Below are 23,303 nucleotides of genomic sequence, written 5' to 3'. Positions count from 1 at the left end.
ATATATAATATAATAAATATATTATAAATAATATATTTAATAATTATAGTTATATTATTTGGGGATTTATGATTGTAAATATCAATACACTACCTAAAGGAAACTCAGATTTGTGTATCCGGGTCATTTTTTCTTACCTACCTTCTGATCATAGTCAGATATTTTCCCAACAATCAACTAATTACTACTAGCTACAACTAATTAAACACTGGTTACTTTCGTCTCTCTGCCGACTTCCTGTCCTGCACCTAGACGACCTGCAAGACGCTGCGGAGGACTGTCGAGATTTCTTGCAGCGCCACGCCGCCGTACTCGCTTCCTGGCCCGTGCTCTTCATTCAGCAGGCCCTCAATGAGCCCGCTAACACCCCGGCTCACGCCTGGGCCCGGACTCTTGTGGGCAGTGGGGCAGTGCGAGCGGTGGAGTGGCTCAACAACCAGCATCAGTTTAAGAACAGCAGGTAGTTTGTCAGCTATTGCGTAACACGCTCATTGCCTGATGTTTACAACATCAGACATGATCCGGTGTTTGTGTTTTCCAGTCAGCTGATTTCCACTTTCACGTCCGAGCCCACCTGCTTGGCTGTGAGCGCTGATGGGGGCATGGTGGTCGGTACCGGACAGGGAACTCTGCATTTCATCGACTCAAACACTGGACAGGTTTGAACATGCGGAAGCTCCCGCTGGTTACTATCCATTCTGCTTCCTTTTCTGAAATGACGCTCTTGACTAACGTGTACTTTCTGTCTCCCAGGAAGTGAAGTCACTTGTGAGCAGCTGTGACGGAATCTCCAGCTGCATCCTGCTGAAGGACGGGCGTCTCATTACGACCTCATTCGACGGCCAAATCGAGATGTGGGACAGCAAGAGTGGATATCGGTGAGCGTCTCTTTGACCTCTTCAGAAATTCTCCCCAACAACTAACTAACACTGGCTACTTTCACACTGCAGGCCAAATCCGATTTGTTTTGTTTTTTGCTGATATGTGACCTGTATCTCTTTTTCTTTTTTCTTGTCAGTGTGAACAGTGCAATTCCAATTTTTTTCAGGGCTTATTTGTATGTAGATCCAAAATGCATCTGATTTACTGTAATCAGGTCGCATAAACTGCAAAAAAGGTCAGTAAGGATAATTCATAATGCCGCCTATAGTGAACATACTAACTCCTTATTTCTAAAATAACAAATACTTCAACTTGCTGATATAGTTCATCTTCAAACAGCTAAAATAATGCATAAGGCTAAAACTAAGCAATTACCTAAAAATGTCATCCAATACTTCTCTACAAGAGAGGAGAAATATGATCTCAGGGAAGAAGTACATTTGAAACACTTCTATGCTAGGACTACGTTATGCTAGCCATAGCATTTCAGTATGTGGAATCAAACTATGGAATGGATTGAGTAAGGACCTCAAACAATGCACAACGATGAGCCAATTCAAGAAACAATACAAGCAGTTGATGTTTGCTAAATACAAGGATGAAGAGTCTTGAACCAGTCATGATGTGCTATATATATCACTATATTGACACTTACTATGGTACCCATTATGGCATTGGATGCTCATATCACCTCCTACTTTGGTATGAGGTGCATTATTAAGAAAAACAAAAACAAACAAAAAAAAACCTTAAACTGTATTATGGAAAGCAGGAAGTGAACAAATGTAACAGTTAGTGATTGTAAAAGTACCAGATGGAGGGGTAGGATTTAATAAGCTTTGCTTCTTCCTACTCCCTTTGGACATGTGGAACTGTGAACTGATTATGGGATGCACTCAATTGTAATCTGATGCATGTTCAAATGAAATTAAACCATTACCATAAATTTGACCTATACCTCATCGAAAGGCAATTACCATGTGAGACCTGGATGTCCCCAAAAGTTCTTCTTGTCATCTGAAAATGACTTTTAAAAAGTGTCCACCACTCCTGCCGCCCACATGCCCGTCGGTACAAATGTCGCAGCAAATTCTCCACAGACACACAATGGGAGAGCATTGCAGCGCAGCAAAAAACAAGCTATACGCTACCACTCAAAAGTTTGGGATGACTTGGAAATGTTTTTGTCCAGTCTGAGATCTGGCTTTTTCTTGGCAATCCTGCCATGAAGTCTGAAGTCCTGAAGTGGCCGCTTCACTGTTGATACTGACACTGGTGTTTGACGGCTACTATTTAGTGCAGCTGCCAGGTGACGACCTGTGAGGCTTGTGTTGTGCAGCGTTTTTCTGTCCTTGTTAGACCCAGTTTGTGCTGCTCTCTGAAGGGAGTAGTTAACAGCATGGAGCTGGATGTAATACATGCATTGTGTGTCCAATGTAGCTGTCATAACACTCATAACAGATTTGGTACACAACTATTGAGGATCTACACTACCACTTAAAAGTTTGCATCACTTGGAAATGTTTTTGGCCAGTCTGAGATATGGCTTTTTTTGGGCAGTCCTGCCATATTTGTCTTCTTGCACAGTTGTGCATCGTTTTTCTGTCCTTGTTAGACCCAGTTTGTGCTGCTCTCTGAAGGGAGTAGTTAACAGCATGGTAAGAGATTTTTTACATGGGTTTTCTAATCATCTATTAGCCTTATAAAATGATGAACTTGGATTAGCAGCCATACCAGGAGATTGATGCAGAGGACTGACAGTTGTTGATAGTAGGCCTCTATGCAAAAATGTACATCCTTCTTTGAAAAATCATCTGATTCATTTTAATTGTTTTGTGAAATGGATAAAAATTGTTTGTGAAATGCAGGAAAAGTTGTTTTTCTTTGGAAAACAAAGACATTTGCAAGTGATCCCAAACTTTTGAGCGGTAGTGTATATCAGATAATGTCGGGTATATTTTCACAGTTGGTGATTAATCTGTCAGAATAGGCCCGAAGTTTCCACAAAAGCACAACTGCAGCAATCTTTACCTCTGTAAACACGAAGAAATGCATGTGACATCGTACTTTTGTGCATTTGCGTCACTTTCTGGATGCTTTGTGTTCACATTTGACCAAACCTGAACTTTGCATCAAACCCTGCGGTGTGAACATAGCCTTTGTTAATTATAATGTACCTTCTTCCCTGTGCAGGACGGCACTTATTAAGGGCCACACTAATGTGATAACAGCCAGCGACATCACTGTAGACAAGAAGCACCTTGCCACGGCATCCCTGGACTTCACGCTGAAGGTGAGTCGCTCAGTTTCTACCTAAATACTTTTGCCACTCCCTGTTCACCCTTAGTCATCAACACATTATAATGGAACTGAATGGAGCTTGTCATTCCAACTCCACACAGTAGATTTTGTGCTTGGCATAGGACACTTTTGAAGACTCTAATATGAAGTATTCATATGGTTCCATTTTGCTTGTGACAAGTTAAGTTTTTGTCTCCCACAGCATCCATAAAAATGGCCTAATACTAATTTATAAAATTAAAGCACCCCCCGTATGAGAGAAAGAACAGTGATAGTCAATAATATCATTGATTAACAAAGATCTTTCCCACACTTCAGGTGTGGTCTTCAACAAAAGGTCATGAGGTCGCAGCTCTTCCCAGCAGTAGCCCATTGAACTGTGTGACCTTTGACCCTGAGGACCGCTTGGTAGCTGCCGGCCGCTGGGACGGCAAAGTCGTCTTGTGGAACTGGCTCCAGGATGACACCCACACGGTTAGAACTCTTTTTGCTACCAAAAACTTTTTATATATTCTATATTATATATATATATATATATACATTTTTTATTATTAATTAATTTATTAATTATTCAACCCCCACTGTGGGAAAGGGTTTAAGGAAATTACATTGTAAATTACATTGTAATTGAATGAAATGCAACTAAAATTACAACAATACTAACAAATGTCCTATTTTGTGGTTTCCTCACTGACAAAAGGATTCAAGCCCTTAAATATTGCTACTCATAAGAACAGAGGTTTCAATCACCTGTCGATGTGGACAGAACCGTAATGACCAGCAATCCAGCAGATTTAAAGCAATCATGATACTCGGTCCTTCTGTCCAGTCACTGGTGTGTTTGCCCAGGGCATGGTCAAAGAGGTCAAGAGAGGAAGTCATTTATCTTCATAGGGAAGGATATGGATATAAAAAGAAGCCATTAACCACTTCAAAAGATACAATTGGAAGCAAAATTCATAGCTTTAAAACTAAAGGCAGTGTGGAAACACGACCTGCTGGATGCACAGGATGCTGTCGGCGACTACTGCCCGGTACCTGAAGCTAAAGGTAAGGTGTTGACAACTTAGGATCTGCAACAGGACTTGTCAGAGGGAAGTACTCCGGTTTCAGTCAAGACGATAAGGCACACACTGAGAAGAAGGCCTCTGTGCTACAACGCCCATGCACTCTGGAGTCGACTCCAGTTGGACAAACCACAAAGGTTTTGGGACGCTGTTCTCCGAAGCATCGAGACACGATTTGAACTCTTTGAAGAACGCCTTTGGATCCACAATGTGTTTGGAGGAGGGATAACAAGTTTTTGCACTCCATCGTGTACAAGGTACCATGAATTGAACTGGGTGCAAATGCCACATAGTCTGTGACAGAGCTAAAGTTTGGAGACATTGGACTTTCCAACAGGAAAACAATCCCGAGCGTACCTCCAAAACTACCACAGCTTGGTTGAAGACGAAGGGCTAGAAGATACAGTGGCCATTGCAATCGCCTGACTTAAATCCAATAGAAAATCTCTGTTGGGACTGAAGGAAGGCAGTGGCAACACGCGAGTCCAAGAATGTCTAATGAATCAATAATAACTAAGGATGTATGTGACTGAGGGGTTGAATAATTTCAATAACAAAGTAGTAATAACAGAAAGATATATTACAAAAAATATGATTTACGTTGGGCGGCACGGTGGTCGAGTGGTTAGCGCGCAGACCTCACAGCTAGGAGACCAGGGTTCAATTCTCTGTGTGGAGTTTGCATGTTCTCCGGGTACTCCGGTTTCCTCCCACATTCCAAAAACATGCTAGGTTAATTGGCGACTCCAAATTGTCCATTGGTATGAATGTGAGTGTGAATGGTTGTTTGTCTATATGTGCCCTGTGATTGGCTGGCCACCAGTCCAGGGTGTACCCCGCGTCTCGCCCAAAGACAGCTGGGATAGGCTCCAGCACCCCTCGTGAGGAAAAAGCGGTAGAAAATGAATGAATGAATGAATGATTTAAGTTGTATAATTTAAAAATCTCTTACCGCTTATCCTCACAAGGATCGCGGGGAGTGCTGGAGCCTATCCCAGCTGTCTTCGGGCGAGAGACCCTGGACTGGTCAACAGCTGATTAAACAAGATTATAAACAAGATAAAAAAATAAATGGGAAACTTGCATTACTGCAACTTATAATTCACTTTTTAATTCAAGACTGACAATGGAACAAGAAAACATTCTGTGGAAGTAGACTCCAGTCCTATAGGTGGCGCTAATGTTGTTCCCCCTAAAGCGGTGCTGCTGTGTAAAATAAGAAATAAAGAGGCAAGCAGGACTGTATCATTTTGATTTTCATTGGTGAGAACAAACTATAATGTGAGAATAAATTTGTTTTGGATAAACACCTTTATCCAGATCCTCACCAAAATGTGACCGGTTGTCCACACGGTGCTACAATCCTGCTAACTAACTAGCAATTTTTCTGTTCTGTTCCAACAGTTGCTGGACGGCCACCGCCACTCGGTGCGCTGCCTCTCCTTCTCGCCATCCACCGCCATGCTCTGCTCCGGTTCAGTGTCTGGCGAGGTGCGCGTGTGGTCTGTGGATCCCTTCTGGTGCGTTGGATGCTTCCAGGCTCACATCGGCGCGACAGACGCCCTCACCTTCCTGGACGGGGGCCGCTTGCTGCTGACCGCTGGCTCCGATCACATGGTGGGCGAGTAACATGAGCACTTTAGTTATCTTGCAAAGACATAAGATGAGTTACTTTCTTGTTTTAACAGCTGCAGCTGTGGTCGGGCGGACTTGGACGCTCAGAGGCTGTCGTAAAAACGGACCAAGTAAGTTCTTTTAGGCACATTTATATTAATTATTGAACACGTTGTTGCACACGTGCATTGCACTCATACATTCATTTTCTACTGCTTATCCTCACGAGGGTCGCGTGGGTGCTGGAGCCTATCCCAGCTGTCTTCGGGCGAGAGGCGGGGTACACCCTTGACTGGTGGCCAGCCAATCACAGGGCACTTATAGACAAAGAACCATTCACACTCACATTCATACCTATGGACAATTTGGAGTCGCTAATTAACCTAGCATGTTTTTGCTCTTGGGTTTTTGAACTCGGGTCTCCTAGCTGTGAGGTCTGCGCGCTAACCACTCAACCACTGTGCAGCCCTGTCTGTGTTCTATTATATGTAATATTGTTGTTTGGGGGCTGCACGACGGTCGAGTGGTTAGCACGCAGGCCTCACAGCTAGGAGACCCGAGTTCAATTCCACCCTCGGCCATCTCTGTGTGGAGTTTGCATGTTCTCCCCGTACATACGTGGACTCCGGTTTCCTCCCACATTCCAAAAACATGCTAGGTTAATTGGCCACTCCAAATTGTCCATAGGTATGAATGTGAGTGTGAATGGTTGTTTGTCTATATGTGCCCTGTGATTGGCTGGCCACCAGTCCAGGGTGTACCCCGTCTCTCGCCCGAAGACAGCTGGGATAGGCTCCAGCACCCCCGCGACCCTCGTGATATATATAGACATATAGACAATCGATAACTAATATTTGTGTCGTCCTGTCCCACTCCACTCCATGTTATGATATAAATTACATTTGACGCGTGCAGAGTTGCACTGTATATGTAAAAAGTACACAATAGTACTTCTTGGTGATGAACGCAGCTCTTTATGTCATGGTTTCATTTTATTTGAACATGCATCAAGTTACAATGGAATACATCACATAATCAATTCATACTTCCACATGTCCAAAAGTAGTAGGAAGAACCAAAGCTTATTAAATACATTTCACCTGTATTGCAGTGCATTTATTCACTTCCTGTATTCCAGATGGGATTTTAAGGTAGTATAATCATATTGTGATGTAATGATGATTTTTCACAATCATATAAATGATCATAAATATAACAATCATTGTTTCCTAAATGTATTGTTTCCTAAATTGGCTCATCCTTATGCTTAAGTTCCTTACTCAATGCGTTCCATAGTTCCATTCCACATACTGAAATGAGCAATAAAGAGTGTGGCGTGATTTTTGATCAAGAACGAATTTTGATTTGTTCAATAATGAAATATATCTTGTGACCTTATGTTTTTAATATGAGATTTCCAGCTCATTTTTTTAATGTAGTATCATTCACCCTTTCAATGTCTACACCGTCTATTTGTATTTGCTTGTATGTATCTTTTCTGCTATTACCAAATAGTATTATTTTTCTTTTACTTTGGTTCAAGGAAAATCTGTTAACCATCTTTTTAATATGGCCATTTCATCTGTGACCTTTTTTAATTATCTTTTTAAGTATTTAAGTAAAAAATACTAATAGAAACACCACTTACTGGGGGGTGTAACCATTCATGATATCAATACGAATATATTACTATGATTCAACTACATCTGTGTTTAGCAAGTGTTTCATAGAGACAGCATATATCCATCTAACCTTGTTTAAAAAGGGAATTGATTGAATCGAAATTGTATGAAATTTATGTTTTTCTTACATATGTGTTTTTTTTTTTGTAGCACTTATAATTCTATTTATTTCACAGTCACATCATTGACATCATTGCATTGTCTTACTCCAGTGTGAGCAGGAGCCTCCTTACAAGAAAAGCAAGTCCGGTACCTCCACGGAGCCCGGCGCTCTGTGCGCGGCTGTCAACGGGGACTACGTTGCCGTGGGTTACCATGGCGACGGCTTCAAACTCTTCTGCATCAGTTCCGGTGGGTTGACACAAACGCAGCACAAACACAATAGAATGGAAGAACAGTAATATTTCCCTGTGAGTACCGCTGTTGTGGCTTTACAGACCTATTCCGATTTGGTTTCCGATTTGGTTTGGATTTGGATTCTTCTCTATTAATAGAGTCTCTTAATAAAGTCTGTATCGAAATGCATCATTACATTGACTTAGCTTGGCTATCTTACCATCATCTCCTAGGTGAAATGATTTGGGATGCTGAACTTTTCCGTTTGACCATCCCATCCCTGCTGTGGGTCTCCGTGGACGCCTCACAGTCGTCTCCTGAGCTACTGCTATCCACTGGCCATGACAAGCGCCTGCGGTTGTGGAAGAAAACGTTTGGGGAGCACGGGGAGCTGACCGGCATGGAGATGACGACAATGTTTTCCGCGCAAGTGGGCATCGTCCGGGCTCTCGCACATAGCTCCACTTATCTGGCGACGGCTTCAGGTAAGAAGACTCTTAAACGGGACTTGCGTGTGTCCACACCGAAATGACTATGTGGGTCTGTGTGCTGAGCAGATGACTGCACCATTGTCCTGTGGCTGCTGAGCCAGCTGACAGACGAGCCTTTGCTCGATATGGAGCCGTCTGCCTTGCTCAAGGGACACAGCAGAGGGGTCACCTGTTTGGCCTTTAGCCCCGATGGTGGACAGCTACTCTCTGGTGGAAAAGACAAAGTAAGAACATCACAAGTTACACTCAATACACTCAAGTAGTTATAAAAGGAAAGTCAATTAAAAGTACAGAGCTAATAATGTACTAAAATAAAAGTTACGAAGGAACTGAATGTAATAAGGGTTAAATGTTACTGGTTTATTAGTAAAGGGAGGGTCTCCTGGACTGCAAAAAAGGCCGTAATTGACAGTCGTCCCTCACCACTTTATGGTTCGAATTTCACATTTTCAGTCAGTCAGTCAATACAAAAATGTATTAATTAATCATGATGCTTTATGGTGGAATACCGACGACAGTTAATTGGTTCCAGACCCTAGATAAGTGAATTCCCGTGTAGTAGTAGTAGTAATAAATTGAATATTATATAGAGCATAGAATACCTGTTGATGACGTTCTCAATATGTTTTTTACCATTATTAGAGCCCTGTAGACGTCAAATAACACCCCTATAGTCACCTGCACACTCCTATCATTTCTATTATCCTATTACCGTATTTTTCGGACTATAAGTCACACTTTTTTTCATAGGTTGGCTGTTCCTGCGACTTATACTCCAGAGCGACTTATAAATGAAAAAAGTGGACACCTTTTCTGTTCATGTTTATTTTTGGTGTAGCTGAATAAGCATTGTGTTAGCATATCTTACACCTATTCAGCCTGTTCTCTATTCTTTTATTGTTACAACTTGCCTTTCAAGAGGACATAATGTCTGTTTTGGTCAAGTTTGGAAAATAAATTACTTGCAAAAAATGCGACTTATATTCCAGTGCGACTTATGTATGTTTTTTTTGTACCTAATTATGCATTTTTGGCCTTGTGCGACTCCGGAGCGACTTATAATCCAGAAAATACGGTATTATTCCACTTTTTAGTTTGGATTTTTTGAAGTAAAAAAAATCAGAACTATCCCTTTTAATAATGCATGTAGCCCGACATGACATGTTTAACATATACAGTTCCTCCATTCAATGTCATGTCAAAAAATGACACCTCCCATAAGCAGTGAAGTCAGTCAACAGCGACTCATTCCCCACTTGGTGTCCTGAGCTGAGTTCCAGTCGGATTTCGGTGCTGAGGAAAGTAGTTCCAGCTAGTTAAGGAAAGACTTTGGCTTCTCAAAACAATATGCGTTCAAAATCATAATACACTTACAGCACGAAAATGGCTACTAGAAAAAAAATTTGACCTCACAAATCGCTCAGCGTTATTTTCTCCACACAGAGATGCCAAAGAGGAGATTCAAACCCAGGTCTTCCCGACCTCCTGCGTGTGTGGCCAATATGCTAACCACTCCTGCATGTTTTATACTAATAATAGTCCATAATCAAACACGAAACACTAATTAATTAATTAGTGATTATTTATTTGGATCAATCGCAAAAACTGCAACATATAGCGAGGGATGATTTTTACTTTTTGAAATTGTGTTTTGTGTTTTGCAGGCTCTGATAGTGTCAGACATGACATCGTCACCTCCTGTTGTTTCCAAGGTCCTCCCTGCCTTCCATCGGGACTGGATCACTGGCTGTGTTTGGACTCCAGACTGTGTGGTGGGCATCCAAACTGTCTTTTTTTCATGCAATGCCGCCAAAGGGCTTTGGAGTATGCAGGACCAAACGGGGAAAAAAAAATCAATCAATCTTTAAATCATTAAATGTGTCTTTACGTAACTAAATAAGTCTTTCAATGAAATGTCATTAATGAAATTGTGAAAAATTCTATCCCAGCTGTTTTTGGGCAAGAGGCGGGGTACACCCTGGACTGGTGGCCAGCCAATTACAGGGCAGATATAGACAAACAACCATTCACACTCACATTCATACCTATGGACAATTTGGAGTGGCTAATTAACCTAGCATGTTTTTGGAATGTGGGAGGAAACCGGAGTACCCGGAGAAAACCCACGCATGCACGAGGGTGGAATTGAACCCTGGTCTCCTAGCTGTGAGGTCTGCGCCCCTTTTATCCCGTTTATCAACACAAAATTGGTTTCGGCAGCCATCTGGAAGTCCTCCTGAGCACTTGGGAGTGGACGCGGGCCATGGGTGGAATAAATTAAAATTGACCATTTTTACTGGAAAGCCAAAGAAATACAGCTGGGATAGGTTCAGATTCTGGGAGAACTAGAAAACTTTCTGTGCTGGTTATTGTGTGCAGCTACTTTATAGGAGTCCACAACTCAATACAAAGGTCTGAAAAATGAGCTTAATAGATCCCCTTTAATCATTTCCTCTCACACCCAAAGTCAGCTGAGATAGGTTCCAGCTCACTCGTTACCTCAGTGAGGATAGAAAATGACAGATGATGGCCGAGGGTGGAATTGAACCCGGATCTCCTGGCTGCGAGGTCTGGGCGCTAACCAATCGATCTCCATACAGCCTATAGCATATTGTTTACTAAAATATTTGATAGCTGCAACACTATTTTGAAGATTGTAAAGAGCTGCATATACCATAACTATAAAAATATTCAATTTAATTGACTTATCACAGGAACCAGTTAACAGCGCTAAACAAGGGATTACTGTAGTTTGGTTGAGTCCACAATGTCCTGTTATAATTACTGGTAAGTTGCAAGTTGCAAAGCCAACAACACTGATCCCTCCTGCTGCGTCTTCTTTTTCTGTGGCAAACCTAGCTGTACTTATTGTTATTGTTTGTTTTTAAGGCGTTGAAAACAAACTGGCCCCCCCAAATACATCTCGGACCTCATCCAAATTTACTCTCCAGCGCGGTCACTGAGGTCCGAGGGCCAGCTCCAACTTGTGGTGCCCAAGACGAGACTTAAGACCAGGGGAGACCGAGTCTTTTCTGTGGTTGGCCCCAAACTATGGAACTCTGTCCCCTCCCAAGTAAAAAAAGGCCCCCAACATCGAAAGCTTTAAGTCTCGTTTTAAAACCCACTTTTATTCTCTGGCTTTTAACTCTGAGTGAGTCGTATGGTCCTGAGTCTTTTAGTTTTTTTCTTTTCTTTTAATTGTTTTTATTTTTTATACTTTTATTGCTTTGCTTCTTGTTTTTAATATTCAAATATCTATTTTACTATATTTATAGTAGTCTATTTACTACTATATTTTGCACTTTGGAAACTCTGTTTATAAAATGTGGTATACAAATAAAGTGGATTGGATTGGATTATGAATTCAAGGCAAACAGGTAGCACCTCATGTATTTGTGCCAGTCCAATTTTATTTGTGGCAGGCCTGATCCCGCCTGCAATTCTAAGTAGATTCCTAAGGAAATTCCCTTCAAGTCCAACCCATCCGCTGTGTTTCCAGATAAGCTCATCCAGTGATTGCAGACTTTGTTTATGGGATGTGGAGGCCGGTCAGAGCCTGCGAGAAATCACCTGGAAGAGTCCGCTCACTTCTGTCTGCTGTCAGGTGAGACACCGCCCCCCCATGAAGCAAGATGAGTGTTTCTGCCTGACTCTGATTGGCTGCCCTGCGTCCATGAGCAGGGGGCGTATGTGGCGGCCGGCTGTGCAGACGGCAACCTGCATGTGTGGAAGTGGGAAACAAACGTGGAAGTCTGTCACATTCCGGCCCACAAAGGACGCATCCACAGCTGCTCTGTCGTCACCAACGCAGGTAACCCTACAACTAAAAGCAACGGCCATCATTTTGATGTCATTCATTTATTCTCAACCAAATTCCAGACAAAAACAAAGAAATGGATGCAGAGGATCTCACTGTTCTCACTGCATCGCAGGACGGAACGGCCCATTTCTGGAAACCCTTACAGGTCTCACATTCTTTGTGTAAACTTCAACAGTGAATGCCTCCAATCACAGCTGGTCTTGTATTTCTCTTCTTATGCGGCGGACAGATGGAACACTTTAGCACCTTCCAGGGTCACAGCGGTGCAGTTCGCAGCCTAGTTCGGGAGGAGAACATCCCGCAGTTCCTTACCGTTTCTGAAGACTGCTCCTTACGAAGCTGGATGTGGGAAACGGGTAAAAAAAAAAAAAAGATTTTATAGTTATTATAGTTATCCTTTCATATATATTTTTTTAAAACTTGTATTTTATTGAAATTACCAATAATTGTTTCAACTCAAAAGTACAATTGTTAAGTTAAATGTATCTGATGCATACCTGCCTCATTTCTTACTCTGCATAGTCAGAAGTTACAATCGTAGAAAACAGCACCTTGCAAAAATAATCATAAAATAAATAATTCACGATTCAATTCTACATTATTTTAATTATTTTTAAATAGAAAGCTAGCATCATCACACAGCAACTTAACACTGAAAGGTAGCTAATGAATATACAATGGCTGCCAGGCAGCCATGGCAGCCATTGGTCAATTGCTGTAATTCACATTTATTTATCATCATTTGCAAATATTATGTCAATATCCACGTATACGTGGACCCAAATATTCCAATTGCATTTGGTTTATTTGCTCAAACGGAAAGAATTTAACCTTAGTATACGCCTCATTCCGAAAGAATATTCCTTTCCCCAATCCGATTGAGGTATCTTGTAGCCGCTCAAACAGAAAGTTGTCAGGGTGCGTTTTTCTTCTGTACTTTATTGGCGGTTGGCAAGCAGCTTTCGTGTGCATTAGCGCCATCTGTGGAACAGAATCTAAACCCTTCTATATGCCATTCATAAGTCCATAAGTCAAAAGAAAATGTATATCTATATAAAACATGTAGCGAGTTGAATTATAAAATATTAGCAAGCTTGAATTTGATCCTTTCCTGGTTAAATTTATCATATCGCATGCTCAGATATGACGTAACACGTAGCTCCAGACGTTCTTCAGTTTTAAAAATGGAGGCCAGCAATCGGCACTGGACTAAGCAAAGTTTGTTTTTGATCCAAACTAAATTTCAAGACTGGACAAACGAAAAACTGGCAATATGGAGTTATTCCAACAAGTGAAACTCGGGGAAGTCGGTATCACGTGATGTTGATGTTTACATTTTACTGGGCATGCCCATTGACTATTCTGGTTGATTATAGCAACGCATGTAGACAAGAGATTGGAATATTCCTTTCCATGGATACCATTGTTTCCGGAAAAGTCATTTGGAAAGAGAAAAACTCCTTGAGTGTCCGTGGTGTAATGACTGGCAGAGCAATGTAATATCGGTCCGTGTGGCAACACCTAGCTCGTTCCTCCTATAGACTTAGTGATGTTTTCCAATGCAAAAAAAAACGTGCCGTGGCTCAAAAAAGGTTGAAAAACACTAGTGTAGTGTAGTATAGTGGGGGAAATAATTGCAGTCGTCCCTCGCCAAATTCCGAAGTCCGGCTTCCCTCATCACAGTTTTGGTAACATACATTAATTGTTTTTTTTTTTCCTTTTTTTATCCTTTAATTTTTAATGTTTTTCATTAAAGCTCTGTGTGTTTTCCATACAGAGCATCAGCCGAAGTTGAGCGGCACAGTCACTGCTCTGTGCTTCTCCCAGTCCGACCATGTGCTTCTAGTCGGCTACGAGTCAGGCCTGCTGGAGTTATGGCAGCACATCCGAGTGGTCGGACACAAGCAGGTGAGGACACACCTTGCTCAATGTTGTCATCACACTCGCATTGTATATTCTTGTTGATTTCAAGGCCAACAGCGGGCTCACGGCCATCTGCCCCATGCCGAACAGCCGCTTTGCTGTAAGCTACATGGACTGTGGTGTGGATGTGTGGAAGCTGCTGTGGAATCAAGAGCACAGCGTTGCCAGGTAAATAGACGCGAGAAACCTCAAATTTCACTCATTAGAGCACATCATGATCAGTGTTGCCAAAATGGCGACTTTGTCGCTAAATCTGACGACATTCCCATCCCTCTTAGCGACATCTTTTCTTGAAAGACTAACCACAAATTTTGTTACTTTTTCTGGTGTTGTTGGAGAGTTTTCTGCTATTTTCACTCTTTTGACCTTAGACATTTCAACGGTTGTAGCTTGAAAATGCCAATAGATAAAGGCATACTGTAAATTAGAAAAATCACAAAACAGCATCATAATGCGTGTGTAGAAGAGGAAGATAAAGAAAAACATGAAGTGGATATTCCTATCACTCACTTCCTAACTCTTAATTCAGATGTACAATTTGCTACACTGAAAACAAGTACATTTACCTTAAATGACGTGATGTCTTCGAACTCAACCCCTCATTGCTCATAACATTTAAAGTGTGATTCAAATGTTCTACTGCTAAGTTAGTTACTGCTAAATATATTTTTAGACTTGTGTGGCGTCTATACAGTAGATTGACATACTGTATTTAGTTCATTTGGAGCTTTTAGTACAGTACATACAAATATATACAAGAACTTATCCCGGACGAGCCCCCATTTGTCACAACCTGGCTCATGGGTTGTGGCAAGGACTCAAACTAAATTAGCTTTTTAGATGATTTATTGTAACATAGATGTAAATAAAGGAAAGAATTAAACTAAACAACTGCTGGAGATGGAGCCCTTTTATTTCCTGGGAGCGTCCTCCCAGTGCTGCACATCAGCAACCACACTGGTTCCCATGGCAACCTCAGGGAGACAGCATGTTAACGGGCCCCATGGAACCCCAATAGGGCCATCACACCTGTCATTTTATCTTTCTGTTCATTACATACAGTAAAAAAATGGGCGTTTCAGGCATAGTCACTAGTGGTGATTAATCATGATTAATTTTGAAACTCATTCATTTTTTACCGCTTATCCTCACGAGGGTCGTGTGGGTGCTGGAGCCTATCCCAGCTGTCTTCGGGCGAGAGGTGGGGTACACCCTGGACTGGTGGCCAGCCAATCACAGGGCACATACGTATAGACAAACAACCATTCACACTCACATTCATACCTATGGACAATTTGGAGTCGTTAATTAACCTAGCATGTTTTTGGAATGTGGGAGGAAACCGGAGTACCCGGAGAAAACCCACGCATGCACGGGGAGAACATGCAAACTCCACACAGAGATGGCCGAGGTTGAGATTGAACTCGGGTCTCCTAGCTTTGAGGTCTGCACGCTAACCACTCGTCCACCGTGCAGCCTAATTTCCAAATTTTGAAACTGTTTAATCTAAATTTTGAAAAATCATTTGATAGCCCATGTAATAAGTTAAACAACTACAAGATAAGGGGTGGATCCTGGAGGAGAGTCCGGATTAATTAATTAATCTCATCTAATTAGTAAAATGTAAAGACTTTGACAGGCGCTGGCCGAGATAAAAATTTTAATTATTTTGTTTTTTTGAAGTGAAGTCAAATTTTAAACTGATCAACTAAGACTCAGGTTTATTTGTAGTTCTAAATATAATTAAGGTGTTTTACTTTTTGTCTTTCCTGCGAGGAAATGCTTTTTTTTCCTACAGCGTCATCATATGCAGATAATATGCAAATTAGCAATTGACATCATCTAATGACTTCTGGGACAGCCAATATTTACATATTTTACTGAGGAGTTGCCAACAGTGATGATGTGTCTTCCACAGGTCCTTCTTCCACTCCTGTCCATTAGGTGGCAGTAATGTGCAGTGCAAAGTATTAAGACGTGCATTACAAATATGCACATTAGTGGCATATACAATACCTTTATATCAGAAAAGGCCGACCTATAAATCTAGCAATTATGTGTAAAAAAAAAAAAAAGTCTGACATTGGGCCCACGGCGAGCGAGTGGTTAGCGTGCAGACCTCACAGCTAGTAGACCAGGGTTCAATTCCACCCTCGGCCATCTCTGTGTGGAGTTTGCATGTTCTCCCCGTGCATGCGAGGGTTTTCTCCGGGTACTCCGGTTTCCTCCCACATTCCAAAAACATGCTATGTTAATTAGCCACTCCAAATTGTCCATAGGTATGAATGTGAGTGTGAATGGTTGTTTGTCTATATGTGCCCTGTGATTGGCTGGCCACCCGTCCAGGGTGTACCCCGCCTCTCGCCCAAAGACAGCTGGGATAGGCTCCAGCACCCCCCGCGACCCTCGTGAGGAAAAGCGGTAGAAAATGAATGAATGAATGAATGAATGAAGTCTGACATTGTTGTTGTGTTACAGCCTGGTCAAGGTGACATCGTACAAGGTGAATGAGCAAGTAGCTCACCTGACCTACTGCTCCGTTCTCATTGCCGTATCCAACACCGGCTTGCTTTTCGATGTCACGTGTGACGAAAACGACAGGTGGCAAAAGTCAATCCACAGGTACGCAGTTTCCTCTTTTAGGGTGTTTGTGGTTTGTTTGATTTCAACCATGTGTGTGTGTGTTAAAGATCGACCGATACATCGGCCGGCCGATATATCGGGCCAATATTTGCGTTTTTTTCCCTTGTATCGGTATCGGCCGATATGCGCGTGGGTTCGCCGATGTATTTTTCCACTGCATGATTTACAGTCAGCCAGTCGCGGTACCCGGCCCCCACTGTTGAATCACATTAAGGGGCGCGTATTCACAAGTAATAGAGTTAGCTTGCTTTTAACACTTTACTAAGCCCATCACATTTGACTGGGTGATGGCTAGGCATAACAGTTTAAGTCCTGGTGGGACAACAAGAAAGCCCAAAAACATCACATACCAACGCAACAGACGAATAAAAGCACTCTTACTAGTTGAGCAGAACAAGAATGAACAACTATGCAACTTTAAATGCGTGTCGTGTTATGTGTGTGCACTCTCTCCGAGCACGCACACACACACACAGAAGGAATTGGAGCAACCATGTCTGCTTATGAGAGGTCTTTATCGTGCACAACACCAACTTTAATGATGAGAGAAATGTTTTATATATCGTACTAAATTGTGTCAGTGTGATGTGTTTGTGTGTGTGGAAGCGGGGGGGCGGGGGGTGACAGAAAAGTTTTGCATATGGGATGGCGGATGCAGGCGGCTGAAATGAGTTTCCTCCGTAGGGTAGCTGGACTCTCACCCTAAGAGATAGGGTGAGGAGCTCAGTCGTCCAGGAGGGGCTCAGAGTAGAGCCGCTTCTCCTTCACATCGGGAGGAGTCAGTTGAGGTGGCTCGGGCATCTAGTCCGGATGCCTCCCGGACGCCTCCCTGGTGAGGTGTTCCGGGCATGCCCAGCCGGGAAAAGGCCCCTGGGGCAGACCTAGGACACGCTGGAGGGACTAGGTCTCACAGCTGGCCTGGGTACGCCTTGGTGTCCTACCGGTGGAGCTGGAGGAGGTGACCGGGGATTCCCTACTAAGACCCCCCGCGACCCGGATAAGCGGAGGAAAATGGATGGATGGATGGTTGAATGTTTATTACTTTTAAAGTTGATAATGCCGTTTGTTTAAGAAAGCTAAATCCTACTGTGTTCAGTGTTTACATTTCAATAAATATTTCTTTAAACATTCATTCATTCATTCATTTTCCACCGCTTTTCCTCACGAGGGTCGCGGGGGGGCTGGAGCCTATCCCAGCTGTCTTCGGGCGTGAGGCGGGGTACACGCTGGACTGGTGGCCAGCCAATCACAGGGCACATATAGACAAACAACCATTCACACTCACATTCATACCTATGGACAATTTGGAGTGGCCAATTAACCTAGCATGTTTTTGGAATGTGGGAGGAAACCGGAGTACCCGGAGAAAACCCACGCATGCACGGGGAGAACATGCAAACTCCACACAGAGGGTGGAACTGAACCCTGGTCTCCTAGCTGTGAGGTCTGCGCACTAACCACTAGACCGCCGTGCCGCCTTTTTTTTAAACATGAGACCTGTAATATTTATTATCATGGTCATTTTTTCATGTAAATTGAGGGATCAAAAGCAGTATCGGCCACAAATATCGGCCCAAGCAAAAATCAGCCATTGGCTAAGGGTGATTAGGAAAAAATCGGCATCGGCCCCAAAAAACACCATATCGGTCGATCCCTAGTGTGTGTATCCATAAATATATTGTGTTCTTGTTCATGCAGCTGGAACCAAAGTGTGAAAGTTCTGGGGATGATCCGAAATGATGAGAAAAGCATGTGGCTGGTGGGCGAGGAGAATGGAGAGATCAACATCGGCTTCATCGTGAGTGGACGTTGTGTAACAGCGTCACCCTTACGCCTTACTCAGGAGACGTGACATTTATTTTCTTGGTTGAAACACTTGCTAGTTATACAATTTTTTTTTAATGCCATGCCCTCACGCATTGCTGCACTGGTCACAGACATTGACAGGACAGGATTGATCTCCATCAATCCATCCATCTTCTACCGCTTAGCCGATATCAGGTCGCGGTGGCAGCAGCCTACGCAGGGAAGCCCAGCCTTTACCTCTCTTGGGCCACTTTGTCCAGTTCTTCCCGCTGGATCCCAAGGCAGTCTTGGGGCTTCCCTACTGGCCGGATTTCCTGAACACATCCCCCAAGGAGTTGTCCTGGAGGCCTCCTAACCAGATGCCCGAGGCATCTCATATGGCTTCTCTCAATGCGATGGAGCAGCAGTTCTGGGTTCTTCTGACTGCTTCTCACCTGATCTGTAAGGGACAGCTCAGCCACCTTACAGAGACGGCTCATTTCAGAGAAATTGAGCGCTTTTGCCTTACGGCTCAGCTGCTTCTTCACCACAACAGACCGATGCAAATCTGCCTGTCAATCTTGTGTTCCATCCTTCCCTCACTCGTGAACAGGACTCCGAGTTACTTAAACTACTCCACTTGGGGGTAGGATCTCATCCCCGGTGTTGAGATGGCACTCACATTTTTTTCCGGGTAAGAACCATGGACTCAGAATTGGAGGTTCTGATTTTCATCCAGGCCGCTTCGGCAGCAAACGGGTCCAGTGAGAGCTGAAGATCATGGCGGTTATGAAGCCAACAGGACCGCATTTGCAGTCCTGGCATAGTCCAACCCTCACTGGAAACGAGTTCTATTTATTGCTAGCAATGCGGACCAAGCTCTGACACCGGTCATACAGGTAGCGAACCGCTTGAACTTGGTGGTCTGGTACCCTAGATTCCCAGCAGTCCCCACAGGATTCCTCCAGGAATACGGTTGAATGCCTTCTCCAAGTCCACAAAACACGTGTGGACTATTTGGGAAAAATCCCACGCACTTTCAAGGGCGCTGCTGAGAGTTTAGGTTTAGTCCACACTTCCACAACCTGGACGAAAACCACACTGCTCCTCCTGAAATTGAGATTCATCTATTTAGTGGATCCTCCTCTCCACAAACCCTCAATTGACCTCAAGTGTGACGCCATAGTAGTTGAAACACACCTTCCTGTCCCCTTAATGCTACTTCAATATAAACTTTGTTGCCTATGTTTGTATTCATAGTCGACAGTTAAGTGTCCTTTTCTTGCTTTCAGTTCGCCATGGGCCCCGAGAATAGCTTTTGTTCATCATTCAGCACCTTAACCCTCAAAAACGAGGAGGATGACAAGGCGAAAGGAGACTTGATAACAGCCGTCACTATGGACAAAGGTGCTAAGAAACAAACACACATAAGAAAATGGCTGCTGCTTCTTTTGCGTTATGACTCTCAATGCCTGATTTGTAGAATTTGTGGTGTGCGGAGACGTCAAGGGGAACATGTGGTTCAACCAGCCCCCGGAGGTGTCCTCGTGGAGCAGCAGGAAGCCTGTAAGTAATCATCCAGGGTGTTTACATGCACACAATCATTTCCCACACTTACCATTACATAGATAGATGCTTACTACTAGATAGATATTAGAAAGTACAATTTTTTTCCTTTGATTTAAATTGTCCTGGATGAGCGCTAATAGAAATCTGCCCTCTTTTGTGTGTGTTTTTCGTGGAGAAGTGTTGCAGTCTGCAGCCTCACCGCTAGATGGTGCCAAATCATCAAATTGTTGCTGTGTTTTGCTCTTGCTGCGAAATCAAAGCAACATTCATGGCCAAGAAAAAAATTGTTAAATTATAATACTATAAATATGTGTACTCACAGCTAGGAGACCAGGGTTCAAGTCCACCCTCGGCCATCTCTGTGTGGAGTTTGCATGTTCTCCCCGTGCATGCGTGGGTTTTCTCCGGGTACTCCGGTTTCCTCCCACATTCCAAAAACATGCTAGGTTAATTGGCCACTCCAAATTGTCCATAGGTATGAATGTGAGTGTGAATGGTTGTCAGATTACAATTGAGTGCATCCCATAATCAGTTCACAGTTCCACATGTCCAAAAAGAGTATGAAGAAGCAAAGCTTATTAAATCCTACCCCTCCATCTGGTACTTTTACAATCACTAACTGTTACATTTGTTCACTTCCTGCTTTCCATAATAAGGTTTTGTTTTTGTTTTTTTTATGAGCATCCAATGACATAATGTATACCATAGTAAGTGTCAATATAGTGATATATATAGCACATCATGACTGGTTCAAGACTCTTCATCCTTGTATTTAGCAAACATCAACTGCTTGTATTGTTTCTTGAATTGGCTCATCGTTGTGCATTGTTTGAGGTCCTTACTCAATCCATTCCATAGTTTGATTCCACATACTGAAATGCTATGGCTAGCATAACGTAGTCCTAGCATAGAAGTGTTTCAAATTTAGTTCTTCACTGAAAAAAATTGTGGCAAACCAAATATGCAAATCAACAACACAGCTTCCATACAGGATTAGTCAAGGCCCGGGTTCACAACCGACCGGCATCGGTGCTGTTCACCTACAGGATGCCGGTGGAAATTGGGTTAGAACTGGGAGTAGGGACTTGGAATGTTGGAACTATGACAGGAAAAGGTCGAGAGTTAGAAGGTCGACATACTTTGTGTCCAGGAGACCAGGTGGAAAGGTAGCAAGGCATCTTCCTTGTAACAGGCTACGAAGCCGGTTTTGGGTCAGACTGGGATGCACCGCCAGCCAATGGGAGAAGCTCGAGATGGAAGTCATCCTTCCAGAGGAATGGCTCAACAATTTCCTCATGTTTGAGGACTATTGTCATTGTTATTAGCGTTTATGCGGTTACGTGTGGATGCATTTTTTTTTTAACACAAGGTTGTGTGGACGCCATATTATTTAATAAACAGAAAGGGAGAAATATGCGGTTTTAAACATACCCTGTTACATGTAGACAAGGCCTTAAAGGGGACCTATTATTATTGAGTTGTGGTCTCTGTAGAGTAGCTACACACAATAACCCACACAGAAAAACTTCCAAATGCAAAAACCTCATTGTCTGAAACATTGACATTGTTTAACAATTGAAGATCAGAAAAGTGGAAAAAGCATAATAGACCCCCTTTAAATGCTCTTCTCTGTCATGTTTTTTTCTGCTCAGGTTCACTCTGACAGGATCAGTGTGCTGAGACTTACCAGCAGCATCATCATCTCTGCCTCCATCGACAGGACAGTAAAGCTGTGGGACAGGAGCACCAAGAAACAAGTAAGTCTGAATCAACGCTATCACTTCTTCCCTCTCGTCACACATTCATCTTTCCTTCCTGTCGTCCAGGTGGGAATGTTTGTGTGCAGTGGTCCGGTGCTCATGCTGGAGGTGAACCCAGAAAAGCCCTCGGAGCTGGTTTGTGGCGACGGACTTGGGAAGCTTTACTTCCTGTCCTGGAGGGAATAATACTAAAAAAAATGTTTATTACACTAATCAAAGCTTACTGCTAACAACCAAAGACTATTCATGTGCAATCTAAATCTATGTGTAATATTAGTTGTAATGGGAGCTACAGTACATGCTGCTTTTTAGTTGTTAAAGCAAGTACTATATATGAATGCTTTACCAGCTTGCACTTTTTTCAATGTAAATTTTTTCTTTTATTGTGTAAAATCACAATGTGTGGGGTGTATAAAAATACAATCTTTTATTTGCAGCTGAGCTTTTTGTCAATAATAAATTTACGTTTGAACCAGCATTTAGTTGTCAGTTTGTCTTAAGACAGGGGTCTCAAACACGCGGCCCGCGGGCCAAATGTGGCCCGCAGGACACTAGTTTGAGGCCCCCGCCTTGATAGGCCCCCAGCAGAGGTGGATAAACCTGCTTTTCATTCACGTTTTCAGTTAATAATGTGGAAGAGTAGAAATAAATGCATTGTGAAATACAAAAGGTGAGTTGTGGATACCAGCATTTTGTTACCAAAATGAGTAGCTCTTGGCCATTTTATTTTGTAAAAGTAGCTATAACAAGAAAAAAACATGGGTGAGCAATAATATAGCCAGTAGTACATTTAAACATTTACACTGCATATATGTGATCGGTATTGGTATCGGTCGATTTCACTCATGGATGATCGATATCGGCAGCATAAAATCCTAATCGGAATACCCCTAGAGTCTAGGGCCTAAGGGCCTAGACATTTACTAAATTCATTCATTCATTTTCTACCGCTTATCCTCACGAGGGTCGCGGGGGTCCTGGAGCCTATCCCAGCTGTCTTCGGGCAAGAGGCGGGGTACACCCTGGACTGGTGGCCAGCCAATCACAGGGCACATATAGACAAACAACCATTCACACTCACATTCATACCTATGGACAATTTGGAGTGGCCAATTAACCTAGCATGTTTTAGGAATGTGGGAGGAAACCGGAGTACCCGGAGAACATGCAAACTCCACACAGAGATGGCCGAGGGTGGCAGTGAACTCGGATCTCCTAGCTGTGAGGTCTGCTAACCACTCGACCGCCGTGCAGCCTCATTTACTATATTAGTTACATTAAATATTTGCATTAGTTTTTGTGATCATATAAGAAAATCAACAGTTACATATTTGATGTAGTCATTTATTTTTAATGTAATTCATACAACAAAATACACACAACACAAAGCAGACCAGCATCGCGCTACAATGATAAAGTTTTATTTTCAG

At 42.8% G+C, this 23,303-nt stretch overlaps 1 protein-coding gene across 2 annotated transcripts in view; it reads left to right on the top strand.

Annotated features, from left to right (window-relative positions):
* The window catches only part of tep1 (telomerase-associated protein 1), a 44,459-nt gene extending 22,108 nt beyond the window's left edge, over positions 1-22,351 (top strand). For both annotated transcript variants that reach the window (XM_078794780.1, XM_058072998.2), the window contains 23 exons: positions 253-460; positions 542-659; positions 754-878; positions 3,076-3,175; positions 3,502-3,657; positions 5,655-5,867; positions 5,939-5,995; positions 7,759-7,897; positions 8,116-8,367; positions 8,440-8,597; positions 10,038-10,145; positions 11,873-11,977; positions 12,055-12,184; positions 12,253-12,338; positions 12,423-12,549; positions 13,971-14,101; positions 14,166-14,284; positions 16,595-16,738; positions 18,458-18,557; positions 19,837-19,951; positions 20,028-20,110; positions 21,766-21,870; positions 21,940-22,351. In XM_078794780.1, coding sequence (XP_078650906.1) covers positions 253-460; positions 542-659; positions 754-878; positions 3,076-3,175; positions 3,502-3,657; positions 5,655-5,867; positions 5,939-5,995; positions 7,759-7,897; positions 8,116-8,367; positions 8,440-8,597; positions 10,038-10,145; positions 11,873-11,977; positions 12,055-12,184; positions 12,253-12,338; positions 12,423-12,549; positions 13,971-14,101; positions 14,166-14,284; positions 16,595-16,738; positions 18,458-18,557; positions 19,837-19,951; positions 20,028-20,110; positions 21,766-21,870; positions 21,940-22,059 — 2,999 coding nt within the window. In that variant the 3' untranslated portion in view covers positions 22,060-22,351. The remainder of the gene's footprint in view (positions 1-252; positions 461-541; positions 660-753; positions 879-3,075; positions 3,176-3,501; positions 3,658-5,654; positions 5,868-5,938; positions 5,996-7,758; positions 7,898-8,115; positions 8,368-8,439; positions 8,598-10,037; positions 10,146-11,872; positions 11,978-12,054; positions 12,185-12,252; positions 12,339-12,422; positions 12,550-13,970; positions 14,102-14,165; positions 14,285-16,594; positions 16,739-18,457; positions 18,558-19,836; positions 19,952-20,027; positions 20,111-21,765; positions 21,871-21,939) is intronic.
* Positions 22,352-23,303: the final 952 nt, after the last annotated feature.

The sequence above is a fragment of the Doryrhamphus excisus genome, linkage group LG11 (genome assembly GCF_037039965.1).
Source record: "Doryrhamphus excisus strain RoL-2023G ecotype Guam linkage group LG11, RoL_Dexc_Guam_v1.1, whole genome shotgun sequence".
NCBI classification, from domain to species: domain Eukaryota; kingdom Metazoa; phylum Chordata; class Actinopteri; order Syngnathiformes; family Syngnathidae; genus Doryrhamphus; species Doryrhamphus excisus.
Note: the sequence above shows the minus strand (reverse complement) of the source record. Positions and strands in the feature narration are given on the sequence as shown.